This window comes from Eublepharis macularius, chromosome 2 (assembly GCF_028583425.1).
Source record: "Eublepharis macularius isolate TG4126 chromosome 2, MPM_Emac_v1.0, whole genome shotgun sequence".
In the NCBI taxonomy this organism is placed as follows: Eukaryota; Metazoa; Chordata; class Lepidosauria; order Squamata; family Eublepharidae; genus Eublepharis; species Eublepharis macularius.
The window spans coordinates 144,094,644-144,122,144 of NC_072791.1; the positions used below are offsets into that span (position 1 = coordinate 144,094,644).

General features: G+C 43.5%; 1 protein-coding gene across 1 annotated transcript; it reads right to left on the reverse strand.

Annotated features, from left to right (window-relative positions):
- Positions 1-80: 80 nt before the first annotated feature.
- Positions 81-27,428, reverse strand: BEST1 (bestrophin 1). The gene is made up of 9 exons (XM_054971793.1): positions 27,277-27,428; positions 24,732-24,826; positions 22,518-22,751; positions 11,527-11,681; positions 9,407-9,484; positions 5,532-5,684; positions 5,126-5,206; positions 4,127-4,278; positions 81-1,729 (listed from the first exon to the last, which is right to left on the reverse strand). The coding sequence occupies exons 1-9, from the start codon at positions 27,426-27,428 to the stop codon at positions 538-540; spliced, it is 2,292 nt and encodes a 763-aa protein (XP_054827768.1). The 3' UTR covers positions 81-537.
- Between the last annotated feature and the right edge of the window lie 73 nt (positions 27,429-27,501).

Consider the following 27,501-nt stretch of genomic DNA (forward strand, 5'->3'; position numbering starts at 1 on the left):
GTAGCTTACAGTGGTTGGTCTTCTGTAATTATGGCATGGGAGTTGTCTGGTAACTGTGCAAAGAAATCAGCTTGGTATACAAGTTTCACCTGTAGGAGGTGCTTATGTTCACAACAGGAATGTAGCAGGTGATCAAACGTTTGGGTAATTATAGGAAAAATCAATGGGGAAGGAATCACTGATTGAAAAATTAGTAATGAAAATTGACTTAATCCACAGCTGAAACTGGTTCGAGTATTAGTGACATGATTCCATTATTTGGTACTCAAACAGTACAACAAATGGGTCTTAAATCAACTGCTTGCTCGAATTGCAGCTATTGTTTTTAGTCTTGCAATCAATAAAGGGTTTGTAACAGACTAGTTGATGGAAGTAGACATTAGTTGTTCAACCTAAGGTACTGGAATTCTCAATTGTTCTTCAGCTCCCAGTACATAGTTCTGGTGCCTCTTTGGCAAAATGTATTAAAAGACTGAGCATCAATTAAGCTTAGTTAAATTATGATACCATCCCCAAGAACCTGTGAGCTCATTTCATTTAGTTGTCCCTGTCCATCTTCCCTTCATCAGCTGTGTTTTCACTGGTTTCCATGATCACCTCCATTAATCCTACAAGGTCTCCTTCTGCTAAAGAGATCCCAGAGTCATTGGACGAAGAGCTTGTGGCCTTTCTCTGATCTTTAGTGTGATAAGCGTTGGTGGCTCTGCTTCCTATGTCTCTTGCGTACCCAGAAACTATTGCAGGATCCTGCTCAGGAACTCCAGGAGTGTCATCTGAACTAGGTCCCACAGCAGATTTTGTTTTGCTCAGGTGGGATCTCTCAAGTGCTGGGGATGTCAAAGGTGTGAATGAAAAGAAGGTAGGGCCATTGCCGCTAGGAGTTCTGATCCCGTGGGTATGAAGCGAGGTGGGTAGATCTGGGTTGGGAGTTGCTGTGTTGTCTGGAGTCAGCCAGGGATGACGGTAGCCTTTCAGATTGTTCTTGGTGTTCGCCTGCCACTCGGGGTCTGGGGACTCAGCAAAGAAATGAAAATTGGGACTTCCCGAGTCCCCCGAGGACAAGGCCCCTGGGCTTCCAAGAGGAGCAACATCCTTGAGTTTATGGCTTGTGAGTTTTGCTTCCACTTCTGCCATCACTGCCAGTGAGTCTGGCATTTGGTTTTCTTCTGCTGTCCATGCAAATGTTTCTTTAGCTCCTGAACCAAGAGAGCTCTGACTTCTTTCCTTATCACTAGCCTTGCAAGGAGATTGGCTGGCAGTGTTGTCCCTCAAAGAACAGGCAGCAATGCTGGAGAGAGCGGGTGGCTTCTTGCGGCCTAGACATCTGGATGGGAAGATCATTGGGATGGAGCTGATTGGTGTTTGTGGGGCACTGTAGAAACCAGGCCTCTCATAGAATGGAGTTGACATAAAGGCATCAAATTCTCTCAGTTTGCTGTCTTCTTTGTCCCATTGATCCTGAGAGTTGTAGCCTTGGTGAAACCGTTGTGGATTAATTCTAGTAGGGCTCCCAGATTTTCCACTGTCTGGGTATGCATAATAAGGGGAAGGAGGCATATTTTCATTTCTCCGACGCATCAGGTTCATTCTTGATGATGCCCTGGTGAAACTGGGAGATTGGACACTAAGGAAGCGGCTTATGTGTCCCAACAATGGCATTGAGTGGTTTGCTTCCTCATTCTCTTTAATCTGCTTCAGGGGTTGGAATTCCATCTCTTCTTTCTGCATGCTGGAAAAGAGAGACAGGCAGCGGCATTATAGTTAGTGAAGTCAAGAATCATAGCATGGCTCTAAGCTTAAGGTCAGTAGGCCTCCCTCCCCCCACCCCCTGCATTTTATCCTCACAGCAAACTTGAAGTTGATTAGGCTGAAATTCACTGAAGTAGCTTCACTGGAATGTAAGTGCAGCACAGCTGGATTAGACCAGTAGTCCATCTGTTCTAGCATCCTGTTTCATACAGCAGCATGGCAAGGTCTCCCAGCACAGAGATTTTATTGCCTTTGAACAGGGCGGTTTCATTTGGCTCTTGATGGACCTCTGCTCCATGAACTGGTCAATTCCCCTTTTGAAGCTATCGAAATTAGAGGGAAACTACACAAGACACCCAATGTGTTCTTCACATGTCAGCTTCCCACAAGTTTCAATGGGAAGTATAGTGAGAAAGAACATCTGCTCGATGCGATTCTCCACCAGGGAGAAGAAGAATCCCTCCCACCACTTGAGGATCATATTAAGGAGGGCATCCCAGGAAGCCAGCAGCATGCCCACCTTGCCATGTGGAAGTGGTGCCCAGTACCTCCTCCTCCCACCCCAGCCAGGAGCAGCAGCCCTAGCCACCAGCTCCTTCTCAGGGACTGAGCAAACGCCATGCATGCTCTGCTGCCTCCCAAGGATGGAGGGCTGGAGCACAGTCCGCTTGGCTCCCTCTGGCCACTGCTGGTGCGCTCCCCTTGCTCCCCTAAATGCACTCTGCACTCTGAAGAACATGTGTCAGGGATCTCATGTAGTTTCCCTCTTAGTATCTATCCCTGCATCCTGTGTCACTGAATTATAAAAGTTAATTACTTACTATGTAAAAAAGTATTTTCTTCTGTGTGGTTTGAATCTACTGCCTATAAATTATATTAGGAACACTAAGTTCTAGGATTACAGGAAAGACAGAAAAACTTTTTATTCATGCATCATTTTATAAACCTCTATCATGTGCCCCCAGTCACCTTTTCTCTAAACTGAAAGTCTGAAACTCCTTAAATGTTCATTTGTAGGAAATATCCTCCAACCTCTTCATCATTTTGAATGCCCTTTTCTGTTTTTCAGCTGTATAACAGGGCTTGACAATTCCCAGGTGCCAGGTCATCCTGTTACCTAGAAGTTTTGTTGTAGTGGCTGGTATTTTCAGCAATTCTCAGAGGAAATACAAAGCTTGCTTATTATTTTGCATCAGAATGGTTTGTTATATGACATAAAAATAAATGGGCATGAAGTTATAATTGTTAATATGCAAATTTAACTTTATACCATTCAGTGGTGATGGATGAATTCATTTATTAACCGGTTACTTTCTGTGCTGGCTCCAATATTCAATAAAACTGAGCTTTCAAAAGCAATAATGTCATTGTGAGAAATTGGGGGTGTTAGGTTAGGTTTAGATACTAGTTTTTTGTTGCGATCCCTATAGGTAACCTATATATTTGTTTGTATTCTACAATGTTTGTCATAGGTTTATTAAAATTATGAGAAACTATAGAGATTAAGAATAGGTTTTGTGATAGCAATAATGAGAAAAATATGATCATTAGGATACAAAACCCCTGACAGCTGAAAAATGATTTTGGCTCTTAAATTTTTAGGCTGGCTCCTAAGTGTCAAAAAAGTTAATGAAGTTCTGCTCTGTGATATTTTATTTAAAAAAATAGATGGATTATACTATATACAGTACTCTGAAAGATCTATACAAAGGCATTACAATACTTATGGCTGTATTTGCAATCCTTTTCGTAAGTTTCCAGCATGGAGTTTGCCTTTTTCACTGCTGCGTCAATATTTCCATTCCGCTACTCAAGATCTCTTTTCAGGTCAGTCATTGCCAGTGCAGACCTCGTTGTAGAGTGGGGGATTGCATTGCTATCTGCCTCTTTAGTGTTACATATGTGTACTCTGTGTTTACATCATATTTATCTATCTCCACATTCTGTACTAAGAAAAGCTGGGTTCTGTGACAAGTAATATCTCTTCAGACATGATTTAAGAGTCCACGAGACATCTCATGTATTATGAAATCTGTGTACACATTGCTTATTTGGCAACAAATACCTTGATTAACTTTATTGCCTGCAGACTGTGTGGGGATTATGTGTGCGCTAAGGTGGGGCTTGGCATTGCAAATAATTTAGCCGTGGGGTTTGGATGACTGAGGTTATATGGGAAGCCATAATAACTAGAAAGCTTCGCAGCAAAACAGCCAAAAACACGGGTAGATGTAGCTCAACAAAAAATTGTGTGAACTTCAGGGAATGTAAATTTTACAAACGGCCTTGTGGAACTTTAAATATCAAGAGGGGGATGAGCATTCATTGGCAAGAGTGACTTTGTTAGACTGACAGTGTTTTAGGCACTTTCACTTGCCTGATGTCAAAGGTTGAGCCAAGGAAAGATGGACGCTTATATTCTGCAGTTGCTGCTGTGTAGGGTGGCTGTGGGTCTGATTCATTCCAGTATGGATCCCTCTGCAGAGTTGGCAAATCCTGGTGCATTTCATCCACAGCCATAAGGGAGACCTGTCAAGAGGGGACATGCAGACACAATGGGTAAAAACCTACATAGATATTATACTAGCATTATGAATGCTGAACAATTAAAGAAGGGTTGTAATATAAAAGGCAACTGAGAAGCTGGGCCTGTTTGTTTAATAACCGTATATGGGAGATATGTTGAAATCTAAGCCCCCTTCTGTTTAATATATTTTTAGACATCCAGAAATAACAAGACTCAGGAATTCTTTCTCAAGCAGGCCTTAGAACTTCAGAACCAGGCTGAGTGGAAGGAATGGTTTGTGAGTGATAAGAGAGCAGCAGCAGTTATTGAGTCCCTGCTGGGTTGTGCTCAGCATGGCAGGGCAAAAGCTGTGCAGGCCTGCCAAAGGAGGTATAGAGATGAAGTTGATTCTCTTTGAGGCACAGGAAGGAGCATCAGCTCATGAATGGCAAAGGGATTATCCAAGTGCAAGAAAAACAGCATGAATGAAAGCTCAGTGAGTGCCGTGAGCACAGGAGGCCTCATATGATCTTGATGTACAAGAAACGGGAAGGTCACACATAGAAATAATGAAGTTATAAATGTACAAGTCTTTCTGATAATGAAACTGAACACCAAGAAAGTCATGATTGTTATTAGTAGGACTTCTGATACTGTCTGAAGAGCCTTTTCAGTGCTTCTCTTCAGTGCTTCACTCTGTTGCTAACAGGGAATTCTGTTGCTAACGGAATTCAAAAATCCCAGCCTAAATTAAGTTTTTAATACACACTCTGCTCATTCCATCAAAATAATTTGGAGGGTTGCCCCAGTCTTCGATGGTTCAAAGGGGAAGATGATGCCACCCGGGAAGTATGAAGGCCTCCAACTCACCTGCAGATTCCTATCAATGAGCCAGTTGGTTTCAAAGTCATCGTCATCCTCCCCAAATGGGTTAATGAGCTGTTCAGCTACCTGCAAAATGATGGGGAAAGACCACAGATGTAGCAGCTGTTTGTGCATGGCCCTCAGTTCCAGCTGCTCTTTTCAAGAAGCCTTGCTGGGAGGAAAGCACCTGGCGGAGGGCAGCAGGAGACACAGGAGCCCCACCCCTTTGACCCTTTAGTTCAGGAGGACCCCAACCTCAGCTATACACAGGAATAGGCTGATGGATGCATCTGTGCAAAATGCATGAAATGGTCATAATACTTTAGTTTCGGTGACTTGAGAACCCACTTCCAATGCTCTGTACTGGTGAACAGAAATTCCTGAGGATCAAGATCCCTTCTTTTGGACAGACCTTTAACCAGCCAGCATAGAAGAAAAACTGTAGGAAGGTGAAAATGGGTACAAAGAGATCCATTTCGTGGCCAGGATATGCCTTTGCTGGATCCAGGAACTGCCTGCCAATCAGACACGCCAGGAAGAAGCTGTAAACAGCCACAGTCACCACCTGGGAGAAAGAGACATTGTTAAGGCCTTCGGGTGGAGTGGGAACCAGACAGCAATCCTTGAACTGCAGCTTAAATTCAAAAGCATTGCTGTTACTATAGCATCATTGTAGCCAGAATTTAAGCCAAGATAATGGTGTTCTCTGATAATTGTCATCAACTAATACAACTGTTTAAAACAAACAAAAATGTTAACCTGTTGCAGAAAGTTGAGTCCAGTTTCCTTCTGTTATGGGATGGAGATATTAGTAAAACATTGAGGCCTAGGGCATGCCTTAAGTGGACCATGGTAAGGAGATGGCAGAGACCTGAAGTGGGAGAATGAATCGCACCAGTTCAATCTGCAGGTGGAACCAGCAGCGTAGCATGGGTTGCAAGCACCCGGGGCAACTCCTAGCAGGTGGTGCCCCTGTCACCACATATGCGCGTGCACACGCGTGCCCGCGCCCATGTGATGACATCACTGAAGTGAAGTCATTGTGGAGGGTGTGCCTGCCCCCCCCCCCGGGAGTGCTCCCATGATTCGGGCCACTTGCCTCCCTCTGGTTACCTGGCAGTATGCTCCTGGCCAGCAGCCACAGAAGGAGCTGGAGGGCCAGCTTGACATCCAGCAAGCCAGCCACCTGGTCAGAGTGGCACGTGGCCAGCGTGGCACAGGTAGCCTCCCAGCCCTCCCATGCAGCTGCCTGTGCTGCTGCCACCAGCTCTGTGCGCTCCCGGCCAGCAGCCACTGCAGGAGCTGGAGGGCCATCTCGACTCCCAGAGAGCCAGCTGCCCTGTCGGTGTGGCAGGCAGCCAGGGCAGCATGGGCGGCTTCCCAGACCTCCTGCGCATGCAGCCACATGTGTGGAACATTAAAAATTCCCACCAAACAGAAAACCAGAACACCAAGCATGTATTTTCTCGCTCCTGTGCTGGTTCCAGGAAGCTTTTTTAAAAAAAACAAACCCAAAGGATTATTCAAAACTGGACTCTACCACCTGTAATCTGAAACGATGCAATCCGTTCTGTGACCTCAGCATTCTGCCACCTCATTTTCCTGCCTGTGTGAACCAGGCTTAATGCAGAGGTTACTTAAACACATGTTGTTTGTCCTGCCATGGATACTGCTCCTGGGAGGGTAAGGCAAGGAAAATGTGGGGAAACCTGCCATGTGGAAGCCCCATTGATGCTGTGCTGTATTATCAACTATAGCCAGAGGTTTTTTTCTGGGAAAAGAGGTGACAGAACTCTCAAGAGGGGGCAGAAACACATGGGATTCTTTGAAATAATATTATTTTCATGCACTATTGCCGAGTATTTTCAAGAGGTGACGGAACTCCATTCCACTGCGTTCCTGCTGAAAAAAAGCCCTGGCTATAGCACACAAGCCTGTTCCCATGTGGAAACACCAGAGAATGCAGGGTTACCTTGTGTGAAAAAGGAATTTCAGCTGACAAAGGCCGTAAGAGTTTGAGAAACTCATGTTCCCAGCTCACTTTCCCACCACTCTCTCCACAGAAGAGCAATTTCTTCCCTTTTGATGCTTCCTGATTTTAAGTTCTGCATTTAAGTCCTGTAAATCTCAATTCATGTTATTTTAGTCCCTATAACTGTGCAGGAAAATTTGAGCCCACATATGGGTTAAAACCATGCACTTGGTGGAAATGTAAATCAGCCTTCCTGCTTGGCCATCCATTAGTCATTTCAGAAACACACAGATCATTCACAATATCTGTATTGTTCAATTGTTATATATATATATATATATATATATATATATATATACAATGAAAAAATAAATATAAACAAGTAAATGATTATCTGATGTGAAATGTTTAACAACAACCACATTCAATTTATATACCACCCTTCAGGACAACTTAATGCCCACTCAGAGTGGTTTACAAAGTGTGTTATTATTATCCTCATGACAATCGCCCTGTGAGGTGGGTGGAGCTGAGAGAGCTCTGAAAGAGCTGTGAGTGACCCAAGGTCACCCAGCTGGCTTCAAGGGAAGGAGTGGGAACCATACCCGGTTCTCCAGATTAGAGTCCTGCCACTCTTAACCACTTCACCAAACTGGCTCTCTGTTTTGTGCTTTATATTATGGAGAGGGAAGCAGGGAGGAGTTACTTTGCAAGCGGATTTCAAAACCACAATCAATTAGAAATTAGTCCAACTTCAACCACACAGGTAGTCTACCATTATGCGACTTGCACTGGTGAATCTTCCCTCAGAATTCTGGCCCTGCTGGTTATCTTAAAACATTTTATATAGTCCATCTGCCGGTTTGAATCTGGTCCCTCTCTCCACTTGCCATCCCTGCTCATTGCTACAGACAGAAGTAAATATAAAACGCCCTCCTGGGCCCGCAGGGAAACAATCCTTCAGGGTGCCCCCATTCAGAAGAACAGCACAAGAAGCTTGATTAGAACTCATATATGGTCTCCCAGCAGCATCTTTCCCAGCTCTGCAGGTCCCCCAAATTTTATAAGCTACGTCTACAAACAAGAAATCCCAAAGCAGATTTCATGCTGAAATATGTGTTCATGAGGCATGTATGAGACAGAGCAAGCAAATATTTCTCTGTTACGTACCGCACAGTATCTTATGGCTTCTAATGCCAAAGATGTTCCCATGGAAACAAATTCTGTGTGTATGATCTTAACTTTCATCAGCCTTGGTTCTTGGTTTACAGAATACTTTGGTCTTCCCACAATTTCAGATTAATCTCTCATTAATGTTAACGGTCCACAAGGACAGGAATCTTCTTTCACCTTCCAATAGAGACTATCAGTGGAGTAGCTTATCTTAGCAATAAGGTTGCAAAGGCATGAGGGGAAACTGGCACCATAAGGTCTATCCAGAAGCTACTGCTTGGGTGGTGCTGAAAAGTTGAACATGTTTAATATCTAACGCAGTTCAGCTTTCTCTGCGTGCAAGGAGCAGATACAGTTCAGCCAGATAACTGGTGCACCAAATTTGCCAATAGGCGGGGAGCACTGTCCTCAGGCCTTGGCAGTAACATACTGAGCTGGAAGAAAACTAACTGGTGAGCATATTGAAGAGGCAGGGTTTGATACAAGCAAGGAGAACAAAAACATGTCCTCAGAGGAAAAAAATCCCATTGGTCATGAAAATCTATTTGGGTATGGGGAGAGTAGGTGAAAGAAAATAAGTATGCTTTGACTTGTGTCTACATGTGCATGCCTGTGCATGCATACGTTTTGTGATTTGAATATATAACCAAGCATGAGCAGGGCTCTTTTCATCCAATGGATCTTTTTGTTTTTTGCCTTTTCCTTCCTGCTATAGCCCACTGTGCTCCCTGAAACACCATTCCTGAGGGTCAGGGGCTCTCAGTATGAGGTGGGATGTGAAGGGCTGCAGCAGATGAAAATTATCCCCCCACATTGTACAAATGCCTTTAGCTCTGTTCCACTATGTCAAGCCAACTGCAACATGTATTTATGGGATTATTAAATGGAATATGTGGAAAGGTTGTATTAGGACTGGGTGGGTTTGTGTGCGAAAACATTGAAGAATATGAATTTTGTAGCTATCAACTACAAATCTAGTAGCTATCAACTGAAATCACACAATGAGCAGGCATCCTGCTGATTTCCAGGGGGAGATGTGTAATCCTCTAGATTACACATTTTACTAGTTTCCACCCATTGGTCTGAAAGAATAAAATAATTCTGGTTGCACTCGAGGAGGGTAATGCTATCAAAGTCCTCACCTGAGTGTAGACCAAAGGAATGCTGATCCAATCATACCCATAGAGTCGCCCACATTGACTGCGTAAAGTGTTCATTTCCTGCCCAAAAAAGGGAACAATTATAGGCCAAAGAAAAAAGGTTACAGGATTTCTGTGATTGTTTATGAGAACACCTGTTTTACTTTCCTTGGCCCCTTCACTCATGAGCTCAGTCTCACTGTATCTGCCTTCCTTATTTCCTTATTTCCTTCCTTCTCTCTGTATCAAACTTACCATGCAGTGCATTAGATATTTTCATCACACAGCATAGAATGTGATATGGAACTGTCTTTCTGGAATTTTGAACTTATTAAAGACAAATGATAAGTTTCTAGTTCTGATAACTAAGCAAGAAGTTTCTAGTAAGCAACCTTCCCGTTCTGTACAGTGCCCCCTTCTTAGCTTCCAGTCCTATGCAGGTCCAAGTGAGTTAAGGGCCGATTCCAGATGACTAACCTTAAGGTGCTTCATGCCGTCCTCTAACGGATCGCGACGGGGAAAATGCGAAACATCGCGTTTCCTCGTGCGAGTTTTGCGCGTCGTCGCGCAAAACTCGCGCGAGGAAACGCGATGTTTCGCATTTTCCCCATCGCGATCCGGAAGAGGACGGCATGAAGCGCCTTAAGGTTAGTCATCTGGAATCGGCCCAGGTCACACCCTATGTTCCCAAAGCCCCCCTGAAATTAAACCCAGCTATGACAAGGCTGCTGTAGTTATTTTCCACAGCCCATAAAATAATTTTGTGCATGCTCAGAGACATACTCCTTGTGATTATTCAGTGCCCCAGGCCTGTAATTCTTTGTATTAAAACATGTTTCAGGGCTGAGCTGCAGTTAAATTAAGCCCTAATTTCAACCCATCCTTTGAGTCTTTTCTTCCTCTTTCCACCAACCTACTCTGTTGCAAAGTATTCTGAACTCTTGCAAAAACCATACCTATGTTTGTCTATTCTAATAATCCCACATTTTACACTCTGCATTTTATTATGGAATTATTAAAAACATAGGCCTGGAGTTTCTTTATTACAACTTGAGTTTTTCTGATATAAACAGTCCACAACTTGTCATTATATTTCTCCAACTGCTTTCTTTCTGTTTCATCATCTTTGAACATTCCATTGCCCAAATTCTTTCCTGCAACATTTTCAATGGGACTGCTGATGTACCAAGTGTAATATTTCTGCTTCTATTGTCAGGATTCTTACTGTGTGAGTGATCTGAAAGAGTACCCCCAGAGACCTAGACAGTGAACTTATAATTCTGCTTGTTTATTAAGCTCCTGAAAATAGGCTTATAGTTTGCTAACTGAGCAACTGAAACTTGTTTTAGAACCAGTTCAAATAAATTCTTGTGAGCTTCTCTTAAAGAGACAACTCCCCACCGGTGGGGCAGAGCCAGATTCCAAATAGGTGCTTCAGGAGGTGGAGCCAAATGCAATACATCTCTCCTTGCTTTGCAAAAGAATTGCAGAAGGGAAATGAAGATGAAGGAAAACAGAAGGGAGGTGGGAGAAAGAGAGTAAGAGACCGGGGACTAAAAAGAACAAAGGAAAGCCTGAGGGGTGAATAGACCTCACAAGCAGGATCTTCTGTAGATGCCACCCTGCAAATGGACAAAGTCAGCAGTTGCCCATACACATGCATTCTCTGTGGTGGTCCCCCACCTTCTGAAATGGCCTATCTGAACAGGTCAGGAAAGCTCCCATTCTCCTGGCTTTTTGCAAACTGAGCAAAACTGAATTATTCAAGAAGGCTTTCTTAGGCTTTTTTTGCATGGGTGATTTTTGCTGCATTTATATTAAAATTAATAAAATATTTATATTTTATAAAATATAATAATATAACATAAATAAATATATAATATTTATATTATAAATAAATAATAAAACATAATATTTATAAAATATATTAAAAATAATAAAATATATTTATATTATATTGATATTACAGTAGTAGAGATGGGATCATAGGATAGCGATGCTTATACACCCTTAGAACTAGAAGGAGTAAAATGTCAATTATTTTATCTTTTTAGCAGTATGCTTTATTCTGATTTACAACTATATCCAGTCCATTGATATGTTGTAGCATATTTAGAACTCACATTCAAGATGCCTTGGAGCAGCACACTGTCACGAATTCGACCATCATTGCGTGCCTTCACTGCCAGATTCGAGAACCACACACAGGGGATCCAAAATTTGTTATGGGGTGAGGTTAGGCTGTCATATTTCTTGTGCTCTTCTGGAGTCATCAGCCCTACAAAGATGGTGGAGAAAGGAAAAGCTGTCTTCCCACTTAAATTTTGGCAAAATATAAATTTTTGGAACCTGAAAATAACAGATTTGAATTCTGGACCTGAAATCCCTGAGTTTGTAAACCCAGCGAACCTAGCCATGATGAGTAAAGATTGAATTTTAGTCTTGGAACCAAAATGAGAGTAGTATGGAAGACCTCTGGTATCTTTTATGAGACATCTGGAGATGGAACCATGAAAATTTCAGTGAAAGAAGGGTGGAATAAATATGCACTAATTTAATATGTTTTCTTGTGAATGAAAACTCTGAACTGAGTGTTGAAGGGGTGGCCCTAGCTCAAGCAATGAGCACTGATGCCTCTATTGTCCAGAATTAACAAATATGTGCATTACTTTACATTGTGGGGAATTTTATAGCCCACATAAATTATGCAGGTTTGTAGATCATTTTTGCTATTTTTTTCCATCATGACTTTTGATTTTGATGGGATAAAAAATAGTCTGTCCTTAAGGTCTACTTTAAACTTAAAGCCCTCAAAAAATCACACTGGAGTAAACCATTATGTGTTCAGGGTGTGGGAGAGGCTTCCTCACTTCTACAAAATTTAAGATCCATGAAAGAAATCATATTGGAGAAAAAACATTTCAATGTTCAGTGTGTCAGAAAGGTTTTGAGAATTACTCCAACCTAATTGTGCATAAAAGAATTCACAACTGAAAACTTTTTTTTAGAAAAAAATGTATGCCAAATAAAAAATGAAATCAAGGAAATTTGGTTTTATTGGTTTATTGGTTCCGTACATATGGCAATGAGTTATACTATTATACCGGTATATTAGTGATTTTATTTTATTTATATACAAGGTTTTAGTACATATATGTAGAATCATATTATGTTTTTAATCAAATTTATGTATTTCTAATTAAACTTTATACTGGTATTTTTAATTCATATTCTTAGTTATTTCCAACAATTTAATTTTTTTCTGTTGTTCCAATGTCCTTGGTTACCTTTATGGCATGTCATGCCTTAGACAGTTTTTTGTTTCTGCTTTGTGATTTAAAATATAGAAACATAGAGTTGGAAGTAACCCCAAGAGTCATCTAGTTCAACCCCCTGTACAATGCAGGAAATTCACAGCTACCCCCCACTCCACCAGTGAACCCTGAGCTATGCCCAGGGGAAAGCAACCCCCCCCCAAAAAAAACCCAAAAAGAAACAATAAGATTATAAGATCTTATAACAATAAGTTATAAGATCCCTGAGCCAATCTGGCCTGGAGGAAAATTCTTACCTAACCCCAAAGTGGAGATCAGCGTTGGCCCTGGACATATAAGAAAGGGCCATGAGAGCTGCACACCAGCACATCCCTTCTTGCTCTCTCTCTCTCATGATCTGTCTAAATTCATACTGAGTCATAGAATCAGCATTGCTGTCAGATGATCATCTACCTCTGCTTAAAAACCTAAGCAGAGGCTAGGTGGCCATCTGATGGCAATGCTGATTCTGTAACTCAGTGTGCTTGTTGTTTAAGTCCTTCTGCATTGTTTATGAGATGTCCTTGTTTGATCAATTCTTTTAAAAAAATTGTAACCCACCACAAGTCCTAGTGAGAAAGGTAGAGTACGAATGAAGTAAATAAATAAAAATAACTGGCCTGGAGCAAAATGTCATATCCATTTTTAAATAGAGGCTTATTGGTATATTATTTATTTCCATATCATGAAAAGCTTTAATTGTCAATTTTTTAATTTAAAATATTTCTATGTCACCTTTCCTCCCAAACAGGGTCCCCATGGCAATGAACATCAAGCATTCAAACACTTTGACATTTAAAACATTTAAAATAAATTATATATACAAAAATTCAATAACAAAATATAAACAGTCATAACATCAAAAAACCATGGAGGAGACCATTAACAGTTCTTAGGGTATGCCAAACAGAACAAAAAAGTCTTCACCCCCCTGGCAGAAGATAACATTAGAGGGAGACAGATGAATCTCCCTGGGGAGGGAGTTCTGATGTTTTGGCACCATGATCAAAAAGGTGCTTTCTTGGGTTATCCCCTGTCTAGCCTTAGATGACAGAGGTGCCTGAAGCAGGGTGTACTGTAACCACAGCTTAGAAAGCCTCAGTATCTGTGTAGTCAGAACTATGTACTGTCCCTTTAACAATTGGTACTCATGGGAATTGTAGTACCCCCTTCAATATAGAAGTTTATTGTAGGCTTCCTGTGAAGGTGTTAAAAACTTGATTGTCCTCTTCCTCCCTTTGTTTGGGACGCTGCTCCTCAAGCAAGGATGCGACAGTTATAACGAATTTACCGCTTGTCTACAACAAATCTGGACCAATAAAGATGTATCTTGCTTATGTTTGAACCATGCTGCGTTCACTGGCTAAAACTGTGAGTAAGGATCCCTTTTACGATCTGGGTTGAGAAAGGCAGCGCGTTAGAGCTATCTGGAAGCTAGCATCATTCCCAGCTACTTCCAGAATAGTAAATTCGTTAAAAGACTCGTCTTGCTCCTTCACAAAGTAATTTCAGTAAGAAGCATGTTCTGCTCCTTCATAACTACAGCATGTTTGCTCTTGCAAAGATAAAAAATAACATGTGTGCATGTTTGCATGAAGACGGGAAACAAACAAATCAGCTCCCTCTTCTCCTGGCTGCAAAGGTTCCCTTTGTCCTGTAAATGCTGATACTGGCGCCTTTCAGTTGCTAATTGACTGATCAGCCTGGGAGCCCACCTTCACTAGCCGGAGAAGGAGACCAGCAACTTAAATAAGAATGTTTCAGCCGCCTGCATGCTTTATTCTCAAGCAGAGGAAATGTCTCATGCCTTCAACCTGTTGCTTGTGATTTGAATGCTTCTTAACTCAAAGTGGAGGAGAGCTCCAGCACGGATCACCTCTCTCACACTGCTTTGAATATACCTCATGCCCTTGAATCGCAAAACAGCAATATTGCTCAGGGCTATGCTTCACGCCAGCCTGCTCTTGTAATCCAGAACGCTTTCGCCATAACCCCAAATGCTGAGCACACAAAGGAATTCATACTCTGAGGAGCACACGCGTTTGAAAGCATCTCCAGAATCCAGCACTAAGCTGGGAAAAGTTGCTGAGCGCAAACAACTCCTCAACACAGAATTCTGATCCGCACAGCTAACAAGGGGAACCTGAAAAGCATTTAGCATAAGAAGAGTAGGCACAGCTAAGGAGCACACCCACACCCCTAGTGGTCACTTAGAGCAACTACAACTGAATCCTTATAAAGCTCACTCACTGCGCCCCCAGTGGCCAACCTAGGAAGTGCAGCCAACAATTCTGTTCAAGCTATACAGAAGTCACGTGCTTGCGCTACCACAACAGTGCCACCGCAACAGCGCTACCCTAGTGGTCTGAAGTAGTACTGCAGCTTCAAAAAAAAATTTTTTTAAAAAATTTTTTTTGCCAAAATGGAAACTCCTGTGGGACATCCGGCAGGTGAAGAGGATATCATAGATCCTGCCAACACACCCACTACTCCCTCCAATGGCAATGATGAAGCTGAGTCCAAACGTCCACCACGGAAAAGAACACTGACTCGCAAGATGTGAGATTTGTTATCTGCCAAGAAAGCAGAGAGGCTCAAGGAGTCTGAAAAGCGTTGGCTACAGATACAAGAGTGTCTGGGAAAACTGGATAAAGCAGCTGATGTAGACGATCTGCACGATCTGAGAACACTTCTGACTAGCGAGTTTGTGCACTGGACGGCTCATATGGAACGCGTGCGTGACATCTTGGATCAGCTGGACACAGAGGAAGCATTGGCTGAACAGCGACACCTTCAAGAGGTGCACGACACACAGGAAAAGCTCGTTGATGACGCCATGCGTAATTTGGATAGACGCATCAAGGAGGAGACTGACAAACTTCTTGATTCTGCCAGTGGTGAACCACGTTCTAAAGCCGGTTCTTCATGCAAGTCCAGACATCCGTCCTCCACTACTTTATCGTCCAAGCACAGTAAGTCATCCTCAAAACGCAGTAGCTGTTCTCATCGTTCTAATACCTCCTTGTTTGCCTTGGAGGTGGCCAAAGCAAAGGCAGAAGCTGCTGCGGCAACCAAGAGGGCTGAATTTGCCAAGAAGGAAGAAGAACTGATGAAGGAAGCCGCCAACAGGGAAGCTCAGCTACGGAAGGAAGCTGCCATCAGGGAAGCTCAACTACGGAAGGAAGCTACCGACAGGGACGTTCAGCTACGGACACTCCAAAAGGAAGCAGAAGCAGCGGAGTTACGCGCCAAGGCGAAGGCCCTAGAGGACGGCTTCCAGGATTCGGATTCAGATCACAACCTGCCACAGCTGGAGGAGCTGAATCCAACTCTACGGGTACTGACCTATGTAGAAGAACAAAGTGCCTTCACAAAAGGCCTCGCCGCACTAGCGCTTGACCCCGCTGCTCCGGAATTCAAACCAGCAGCTCCTACCCAGCCTGTACCTTCCATGCCAATCCAGACCTCGCTCGGGCTTGTGGAGCCTCTGGACACCCTGGATCCTGGCGTTTCACCCCGGGCTCCAACTGCTATTGCTGCACCCCCATTGCCTCAACCATCTGCTCCTGGCGGCCCAGCCTCAAAGCCCACCGCTCCTGTTCTTATGCCTGTGTATGCGCATCGATGGACAAAGCGGGACCTCGCTGAAAGAGGCATGCAGAAGTTTTCAGACCACCCAGAGGACTACTTGCTCTGGAAATCGAAGTTCCGTAATGCTACTAAAGACATGGGACTACAGGCAAATGAAGAACTCACACTTCTAGCTGCATGGCTGGGACCTGAGTCTGCAGCCCAGGTGGACCGCATTCATGCAGCTAATGTTGAGGATCCCGAAACAGCCTTGCCGCTAGCGTGGGACCGGCTCGGCAAATGTTATGGCGACTCATTGGAGCTTGAGGTCTCACTCATGAGGCGCCTGAACAAGTTCCCCAGAATACCCTACAACGAACCACATAAACTTTGGGACTTGGCTGATCTTCTTACTGAGTTGCAGGCTGCTAAGAAGAATCCAGCACTACCAGGGTTAGCTTGCCTCGATCAGTACTACGCACAGAGGAGCATCATAGAGAAACTGCCACGCCCGCTTCAAGATAAGTGGGGTGACATGGTGAGCTCCTACAAAAAAGTACATCGTGGAGCATACCCTCCTTTCTCAAACCTCGTGAGTTTCATCGCCTCGCTGGCGGAGACACGTAATGATTCCCAATGCGGATATTACGCGCACCCCAATGAGCCTCGTGATGAGAAGACTCATTCTCGGGACATCAGGACTGCGCCTTCACGGGATACCAGGCACAAGCCTCTACGGGATTCCAGAGCCAAGACAACTGCTTCGGTGCTAAAAACAGGGGTCTCCACGACGCCTGGCGAAGCCACCGTAAGTAAACCTTCAACATCGAAGTCGCCAGCGCAGCCATCAGCACAGAAGTCGACGGCTCGGCCTACGTATTTCTGTCCACTCCACATGGAGGGACACTCTGCGAACAGGTGCCCAACTTTCAGGAAACTGCCACTGACAGTGAGGAAGCTCACGATTTCAGAGCTCAAGATGTGTTCCCGTTGTTGCCAATCTCGAGAACATGCCTCAACTGATTGCAAGACATATATAAAATGCTGCGAGTGCGGCAGCGACACACATGCAACTGCCATGCACACAGATGCCACGCCAACACAGCCAGTTGTGCCTGACAACCCTGCCTCCCAAGGAGAGAAGCCTGTTTCGGCCCACTGCACTCAAGTGTGCGGCGTTGGAAGCAACAACCGGTCCTGCCATCAGATATGTCTCGCCAAAGTCTTTCCTGCTGGCCAACCTGAACAGGCCATCAAGATGTACGTCATCCTAGATAGCCACAGTACCCGGTCCCTGGTCGACCCAATATTCTTTGAGCTCTTCAACATATCGGGGGATGAACTGCCATACACCCTTAGAACGTGTGCTGGGGTCCAGCGCACGGCGGGGAGGAGAGCCGCCGGGTTCCAAATTGAATCTCTCGATGGCAGTATCCAGTTCTCTCTACCTCCACTGTTGGAATGCGATGCCATACCAGATGATCGCGACCAGATTCCGACACCAGACGTAGCGCTCCATCATCCGCACCTACAATCAATAGCAGATCACCTTCCTGCCCTGGATCCAGATGCACAGATCTTGCTTCTGCTAGGGATAGATGCTACCGATCTGCTAGTTTGCCATGAGGTGATTGTTGGACCTCCTGGCACCCCACATGCCCAGAGGTATGACCTAGGATGGGTCATAGTGGGGAACGTGTGTGTAGATCGCTTACAGATGCCAAACCAGATGAGCGTCTTCGCCACAACCATTATGGATAATGGACGAGCCTCACACTTGAAGCCATGTCCAGAACACTTCACACTAACGGAAGAGGACTATGGCCTTGGAACTACAGTGTTCCGAACAACCAAAGATGATAACATGCTCGCCTCATCCATGGAAGACAAGCAATTCCTACAACTAATGGAAAAGGAACTTCAGCAAGATGACTCTGGAAGTTGGATTGCTCCACTCCCTTTCCGCACACCTAGGCAGCGATTGCCCAACAACCGTGAACAAGCCCTATCTCGACTCAACACCTTGCGCAGAACCCTGGCAAGGAAGCCTGAGATGAAGGCCCACTTTGTGGAATTTATGGACAAGATGCTGCAGAATAAGCATGCAGAACTTGCACCTCCACTGCGAGAGGGAGAAGAATGCTGGTACCTGCCATTCTTCGGGGTATACCACCCCCAAAAGCCCGGCCAGATCAGAGTGGTCTTCGATTCCAGTGCCCAATTTCAAGGATTCTCATTGAACAAGGCCCTCCTAACTGGACCGGACCTAACCAACAGCCTACTTGGTGTACTCATCTGCTTCAGAAAGGAAGCTTTAGCCGTCATGGCGGACATCCAGCAGATGTTCTATTCCTTCCTCGTCAGAGATGATCACCGCAACTATCTACGCTTCTTATGGTTCAGTGATGAACTGCATAGCCAGAAGATTACCGAGTATCGCATGCGAGTCCACGTGTTCGGCAATGGACCGTCCCCAGCAATTGCCAACTATGGGTTGCATCAAACTGCACGCATAGGAGAAGGGAAATACAGGGTCTCCAAAGAGAAGGTGGTCCTTAAGGTATGCTGGCTTAAAATCATATAGGGCTTTAAAGGTCAATACCAGCAACTTGAATTGGACCCAGAAACAACTTAGAAACCAGTATAGATGGGACAAGACTGGGGTGATGTGGTTCCTATGACCCACTCTGGTCAACATTCTGGCTGCAGCATTCTGTACACTCTGTAGCTTCCTGACAGTCTTCAAGGGCAGCCCCATGTAGACCTCATTGCAATAATCTAGTCTAGATATTATCAGAGTATGCATGACAGTGGCAATATCTTTCCCATCAAGGATACTGCAGCTGGTGAAATGATCCCCTGGTTATTTCTGTCACCTGTTTATCCAACAGGAGATCTGATTATAAGAGCATGACCAAACTATGACCCTTTTCTTTTAGGGTGAGTGCAATCCCATCCAGAACAGGAGATAACCCATTTCATGGGTCAGATTTTCTCAATAGTAGCACCTCCGTTTTGTTGGGATTAAGTTTCAGTTTGTTAACCCTCATCCATTACAAAACTGCCTCAAGGCGCTGGTTCAGGGTTTCTATAGCCTCCCTGTGAACTGCAGGAAGTACAAGATAGAGCTGAGTGTCATCTGCATACTGGTGGCAACTCAGCCTAAATCTCCCGATGAACTCTCTCAGCAGCTTTACACAGATGTCAAAAATCATGGAGTCAAGATAAGTCCTTGTGGAAACCGATAAGCCAGAGTCCAAGGACTGGAACAGCAGCCCCCCAGCACCACACTCTGAAACCTACCCTACCACCTCAGAACAGTGCTTCCCAGGCCCAATCCCAAAAGGCCTTCCAGAAGGATACCATGATTGATGGTATTGAAAGCTACTGAGAGGTCCATGAGTATTAACAGGGTAATACTCCCCCATCCATCTTCTGGTGCAGGTCATCCTCTAGGGTGACCAAGGCCATTGCAGCCCCATGATGGGGCCTGAAACTAGATTACAATGGGTTCAAACAATTTGTTTCATTCAAGAATCCCTGCTTTCGCACCATTCTTGCCCACCCCACTTCATGTCAATTGTGCACCACAGCACTGATCCAGGAGAACCAACAGATATTTTGCTCTCTTAGCAAAGGTCCTGGCATCTCATAAGGGGAGAATCTAGGGGAGCATCTCCCCTAATAAGGGGAGAAGAAAAGGTGGTACATCACTGGATGGAGGACTCCTGGACTGGCTGTGGAATTCTCCAAGTTTCCAGACCCCAAGGGAACAAGATTCCTTATAAGGGGGAAAAGTTAAATTGCCCTATGCCACAGTCCTCATTTGACTTGCCTCTCCCCTGCCCCACACCACAGCAGCTATTTTTAAAAATCATGGAGAATCTGTTCACAGATCTCAAAAGTCATGTTTAATTTGCCCTTCAGAAGCATGGTTGGGAAAAGCCCTGCCACATGGACGTCTGTTATCAGTTAATCAAAACTGGGCTAGAGGAACTAGTGATCTTGTTTCACAGGAGTCTTGATGCCCTGAGCCTAAATATTGGTGCTGGTATTTTTGTTTTTAAGCTCATTGCATACAAGTAAGCAGTTGGGATCAGAAATCTTTGAGCTGAGCCACTAGTTGGCATCCTTATGATTGTTAACCAGGTCTGACTTAATCTGGGGTTCAATTAACCTTGAAATAAGATGTACAGTATATTTCAAAAGTATGTTGACTAAGGCTGTCACCAGGTCAGGATTTTATAGAGGGAGTCCATTTAGAGCTTAGTTATGTTTACTCAGAGATAAGATCACCTGAGTTTAAAAGGTCTGTTTAGCATGGTAATTTCAAGAGATCTTTAATAACTGGGTTAACTTCTAATGTAATTACTCAGGTGGAGCAAAACAGTATTAAGTACCCCTCTCTTTGGTTTAGAATGACTAGCTATTTCCAAGAGGTATATGAAAAGCCCATATCTTATAATTATAGAGATCTCCATGGAAACCTAATTACTTTGTGAACCACCACACTTTATTTTGAAAAAGCTGAACGTGCATGGACAAGGCATATGGGTTATTTAAACACCTAAACCTCAGTTGACTATATTTTCCTCTCAGCTATGTCTTGCCTATACTGTAAACTGTCCTTTTCCTATCTGATGTGATTTATTCAGCTGAGGAAAAACAGGAAGCATGAGTGTCCTGATCTTGTACATCTTCAACATACCAGTCCAATTGTTGGTGTTTTGGGGCTTTATGCTTTTGAAAAAGTAGGGTCTAAGGTGCAAAGGTATATGCTGTTTTTTATGGTGCAATGCAATTTTGTTTGTGCTACGATAGTCTAATGATGTTCCAGAGAATGAAGGTGATTTGTGCAGTCACTGTTTTTTTTGGGGGGGGGGGGTCTGGGGTGGGGGGGGGTTGCTTGTGGTAAACAACAGCTTTTGTGTTGACAATATAAATAGATGTGTATGCCCTTGGAAGCAAACTCTCTGTCAAACTATTTTAACCTTTCCTGAAAATGATGGTTTGTTCTTCTACCCTCAATCACTCTTGTGCAACCTGATAATATGAACTGGACCTCAGAGGCAGGAAAGCAAAAGCAGGTTGCTTGCTCAACAGTCAACTATTTAGGCCCCCCTCCCCCCTTTTAATAACTTCAATTGATTTTAGATTCCTACCTTTATAATGGAATTGAATGTAATTACAGAATTTTTAGTGCCTGTGGTTGGCTGCTGTGTCAGATTGTGGCCCAATTTATCTGTTTTTTTTTTTTTTGCTGCTGCTGCTGCTGCTTCTTTCTTCCACAGGAACACCCACCATGGGGGGATTCTAGTGTTTTCAAAGCCAAGCTTGATATATTTAAAAGGTTTATATTTTAAAAAATGGAATGACAAATGGCCACTAGATAGAGCCAACATCTCACGAAAGGCACTGGAATGAGATATTTTGTACAGACAGACAGAGATGGAGAGTTTTAGCAAAAGTTAATATTGGTGGATCTTAAAGGATTTGAGCCATCCTTTATCTTATTCCAAAGAAACATGCAAGATTGTGACACACTAAGTTCAGTGCAGCTACTCATTAGGGTTTGAATAAATATCCAATTTTTCCCTTCCTGCATACAGCCATGAGGTGAAGCACCACACGGGACCGTGCTTTGTATATGAAAGTCTTTGCTATTTCCAGTCAAAGGAAAGACTCATCTCTGTCTAAGATCCTAGAGAGCCGTTGACACTCAGATAACAACACTGAACTACCGGACTTTTAACTGAGGGCTTCCATCTTTTTAACCTATTTTTATGATCTGCTTCTAAACTGAGGACTGTTTCAGAAAGATTATTTTAGATGGCTGAAATTTGTTTTATGTTATGATCTTTTATAGCTTATTTTAATATTGATAGTTTAGGGCTTTAAAAATTATTTTACTGTACTGTTTGTACTTTGTGAGTCATCTCAAGCATGTGCACATATCTGGAGAAGTGGCATATATATTTTCTAAATTAAAAAAAATGTGGAGCAATACTATTAGGCAACTTCCTATATTCGTAACAGCTGGCTGGCCATCATGCATGGCTGGTAGGCTGCACTTGCTTTGATAGGTTTAAAGCATGGGCAAGACTATCACTATCACTAGCATAGGAAACTGAACTCTTGGACTTCGTAGATATCATCATTGGTGATGCTGAGTGGTGTGTCTATTTCAAGGACATTTTGTTCTAGCTCTTCATCACATGTGTGGTTCATACCTGCTCTCACAACATGTTCTATGCTTGGAAATCGCTTGAAGACAGCAGTGCTGACAGAGCGCAAGATCAGCACACTCAAGAGATTGATGTAGCGCACCAAGGTGCGCCGCAGCAGGCGCCCGTATTCATCCTTCCCTTCCACACCACTTGAGACCAGGTTCATAATGCGGTCAGGCCAAGGGATACTCTCATATTGTCCCCACCAGCGAGATACCACCAAGGTAACATAAAAGCCTAGAGTGGAAATCACAGGTTAGTCATCAGGAGACAAAAAAGGATATACTACTTAGGAATGCATATATCCAGTTTTAAAAATTATTTATTTTATTGACTGTATTTCTCTGGTGCCTCTCCAACACAAAACTACTACAGGTACCTCACACGACATAACGTTCTAAACAATTACATTAACTAAACCCAGTAAGTAGAAACAAGCAAGACCAGCATGAGTAATAAACTCATAACTCAATAATACAGAACCCCAAAAAACAGCCACGAGATTTACACAAAAGCTAAGTAAACAGCTCGTCAGAGAGAGCTGTAGTTCTCAAAAGCTTATGCTACAATAAAGTTGGTTAGTCTTAAAGGTGCTACTGGACTCTTTCTATTTTGCAACTACAGACTAACATGGCTAACTCCTCTGGATCTAGTGTCAGATAATACACACTTTTTTGATAATGTTATAGGGCCTCTTAAACCTGACATAGCTTAGGGACCTCAGCATGGTGGTTTGGCCTTGAAAACGTCAGAGAACCTAGAAAACAGCCCAGATGCGATTATTTTTTTTAATTGGATGAAGAAAGGCATAATGAGGCATAACAAGTGGATGATATAATTGAGTCAAAATGATATAATTGAGAGCTAAACTATATGAGATGCCCTACATGTGGTGGGTTTGTGCAAGTTTACCTGGGAAGTGTAGTCAGAGATGCCTTCCCCTCTTTGTGAGAATGGATGGTTGAGTAGTAGCAGCAGCAGCAGCAGAAGCCTCAGCAGCTCCTTCTGCTGCTGCTAGCCGCCTGCCCGCTTCAGGCTCCTCTCACTGGCTGAAGAGCTGGAGGAAGCCAGCAGCAACAGCTGTCGCAAATCATTCTTCCAGGCACAAGTCAACTTCCCTTCCCAGTTGGGCACTCCATCAGTGCAGCAGGGAGAGCTGCCTTTGAGGCCTGGCAGCTCACCTGTCCCACTGCCACTCAATTCCACAGCAGTCCCTGGCACTTGTGCAGCCGAGGACTCCTTGCCAGAACTTCTGCAGACACGAGCATGTTGAAAGTGGGGCAGGAGCCAAATGAGCAAGGGGCCTCCCGTTCCTCTCTCACAGGCTCCGGGGGTGATCAGGAACATCTTCACCCAAGGCCACTCTGCCCAGAAGAAAACCTTGCCCGCCCCACCGGCCTCTCAGTAGGCATCGACGGAAGGGCCCCCGAAGACCATTTGGGGGTGGGCAGCTGCTGCACTCTCCCATGGCACCCTGCGTTGGGCAGGCTACCTGCCCCCGGGGAGGTGCTCCGGAGACTGGCCACTGCATCAGCAACACTCCAGCCGCAGCGACAGAGGGATCTGCTGCTGCTGCTGCTGTTCTGACACGCCCTCACTCAGGTTTCCCTCCAGGAGCTTAGGCACGTGCTGGACGTGTAGAGCTTATTGTGTAGTTTAGCTCTCAGTCTCTAAAATGTATGTTTTTCTATATGTATCATGTTATAATTAATATAGGAGTTGTAATATTTTAATGAATTGCGAGACAATGGATATTATTTGCACTTGATTAAAATAAAACTAGGTTAAGGCATCACTCCAACCTTCCCATATTATTTATTTATGTAAAATATTTATATCCTGCCTTTCAAAAATAAAATCTTCAGGGCAGCCTGCAAAGGTATGAGAACCTCATATAAAACTAAGGTAATAATGAAGCTAGTATCATAGCCAAATTGGCAGCATATCTAAACAGAAAAGGTCTTTGCACCACAAATCACCAAATACCTTCCAGAATAAAACATTCTCAGTCTGCCATCTGAAAGCCAACAGTGATGCGATAAAATGAACCTCCCTGATACGGGAATTCCATAACTTTGGTGCCTCTACTGAGAAGGTCCCGCCATGTGCATTCTCCTGTTGCAGCTCAGATGACAGTGAAACATGCAAGGAGCCTTGAGGAAAGGTTTTAAAAGAACAGGTCATTTCATACAGGTTCATCTTTTTATCATTCCTTACCTAGTACAAAAGATACAGGGATCAGTTCAGCATAGCTATTACAGTACAGAGCCAGCTTCTCAAACATCAGCCTTTGGCTCTCACTTAGAATCAACCTGGAAGGAAAACATCAGGAGAGAGTCTCGGTTTCTGAACTGTAAGAAAAATTTCATGGTGATCAAAAATATTGCACTTGGACTGTCAACTGCCTGTAAGGGCCATTCTTAATGATCCGGATTTTTTGTGAATAAATACACATATTCCATTTGTTGTGCACACAGCATGTTTTCTTTCAGTATAGCATTTCTGTTGTGTGGATAGATTGCAATAGTTTCTTCTTGGGAAAAATATAACATTTACTCCAGACAGCACATTCATTAATTGCTGTGTGGAATAGGGTTGGCACAGGGGTTGGTACAGGCAACGGAAATTGTTTGTGGACAACAAGCAAACTAAGCTCTCACTTGCCTGATCTGTGTTTTTAATTTTGATTTTTAATGGGTTGGGTTCTGTTTGCTTCCTTGCTATTTGGTTTTCATTTTTTAAGATTTAAAAAAAATTGTTGGTTGTTAAAAACGAGTAAATTAGCCTTTGAGGTCTATCATATAAATAGTCATAACTCAGGGCACCTCTGCCACTCAAACAGCTGGTTATCCACCTGTTTAGTAGCCACACAGCTACTTTGAGGAATGACAATTGTCATTTACCTACTATTGTCATTCGGCATCTGAAATCACTCCACTTTCCAAGATATAAGGACGGATGGACTCACATTCTAGCTGTATCTGAAGAAGCGAGCTGTCACAAAAGCTCATACCCTACCACTAATGTTGTTAGTCTTATAGATGCTACTGGAATTTTGCTCTTTTCTACTGCTACAGACTAACATGGCTACCCATCTTGATCTATACCCAATGAACAACATAATTGACTAGGATTACAGAATTAGAAGACGATACAAACCAGAAACTGCCTAGTAAAGGTATAGTGGAATTACAAAGGAAGAAGTACATGCAGATGATTGATTAAATACTTAGTGGGTAAGGGATGTTACAAAAAAAGGCCAGGGTAGAGGATCCAATTAAAGGAGAAATCCGTGCACCAGAAGCAGGTGCAAGACACATCCATTGACAGCAACAGTAGAATAAACAAAATATGAAATGAAATCATGGAGCAAATGAACAACTGTAAGGGGCAAGATATGTCACCTATGGGCATTTATAGTAAATTAGGAATCCAAGGTCCTTGTTAAGACAACACGGCAATGTACCCTCCCAGGGCTTATACTCAAGCTAAGATTTTTCACCATTAGCTAAGGGAGAGAATTCTGAAGTTAAGTTGTTAGCTCTATAGCACTCTTCTTTGAATGTTTCCAAAATCTGGCCAATATCAGTGGAAGGTCAAGGTAAGTCTTTGATTTTTTTTTACTACCTGCTCTTCTTTGACACATTTTGTTTGCTGAAATGCTCTAAAATTGACAATTATAACTTCCTGGGGAAAAACACAGATCTTTAGATACTGATATTTAAAAACAGGTAGAGGGCTTACACGGTCAGAACTGGGGGCACAACTCTGCCTCATAGACCACTGTTTTGGTTTTTTGGACAAGGTAAGATGGTCCAGGTTTCCTCTCTTCTAATCTCGGTCTGAGTTCAGAGACAAATGGTAGGGGGATAGAGTAAAATTGCTAAACAGGCCAGCAGTGGGCAGCCACCCGGAAAAGCCTGTGTTCAATTGTGCACAAGCGTGTGTGAACGCACACAGCACCCAGATCTTTATACTGAGCATCCTAGATCCCATATCCCTGGCTAGGCAGCTAGATGGACTCCGGCCTGATGGCTGGAGAATTGCCTGTCTTCCACAGTTTTATTAGGGTTGCCACTAGGCCTGGAGAAAAATGTCCTGTCCCCACTTGTGGGGAGGAATATAAATATAATTAAATAAATAAAATGAATAACAGAGGCTTAATGTGGGGAAATGTTTTTTCATGGCAGGGAGGTAAATAGCATCCCTGATAAATAAATAGTTTGCCTCTGTTAAAAGGACAGGACATTTTTCTCTAGACCTGATGGCAACCCTAAGCTTTACTTGTTCTTGCTTTCTGAACTGAAAGCTGAAGGAAAGAAACAGGGCAGCATTTTTATTTAAAACCACGTGCAGACTTTAAAAAGGGGGAAAAACCCTCCTACTAAGACACCAATATACCATGACTGTTTGACAATTAATTTCCTGTGAGTCATGCAACTTTATTGCTTATTTAGGCCCATGCAGGAAGAGGGGAGCACAAAGGCTAGTGGGAAGTTTTTGGAGAGGCATCTACTACCTCGTTGTCCACAGAGGTCATTCCTGGAAGAAGCACATTTAAACAGAAAAGGGGGGCAGAACTACAGATTTCCTGCTCTCCTTCAACAGCAAGCCTTACCCTCCATATCTGGACGAGATATTGTGCTATTATCAGTGAACAGACACTTGTGGAGACTGTGTGCCAAGTATACTGGTATGGGATCCCAGTGATTATACAGAGAGGCCCTAGAGAAGAAATATGCCAGGCTCAAGAGACTCTTACCTGTAGACAATGCTGATGCCGAAGTAGAAAGAGATAAAGATTAGGAACTCGCAATAGAGGAGTTTGTAGATGCTCCCTTTCCATTGGAGCAGAAGCTGTGAGAAGGTGCCTAGGTGAGCATCAGCCACACGGTAGGTGTATGTCACTGTCATCACAAGTCCTACTAGAAACAAACAGTATGATGAGGCCCAAGGTGTTTTTAAGGAGACAGGGGACCTATGTAGA

Bases quoted from the DNA above. Each gene is read 5' to 3' on its own strand.
- BEST1 (XM_054971793.1), bottom strand. From the start codon at position 27,428: ATGACAGTGACATACACCTACCGTGTGGCTGATGCTCACCTAGGCACC. The intron at 4,279-5,125 runs GTGAGTTGGAGG...CCCTCTTGACAG, and splicing joins TCATTGATAGGAATCTGCAG to GTCTCCCTTATGGCTGTGGA. The intron at 1,730-4,126 runs GCAAGTGAAAGT...TCTCTTTTCCAG, and splicing joins GGCTCAACCTTTGACATCAG to CATGCAGAAAGAAGAGATGG.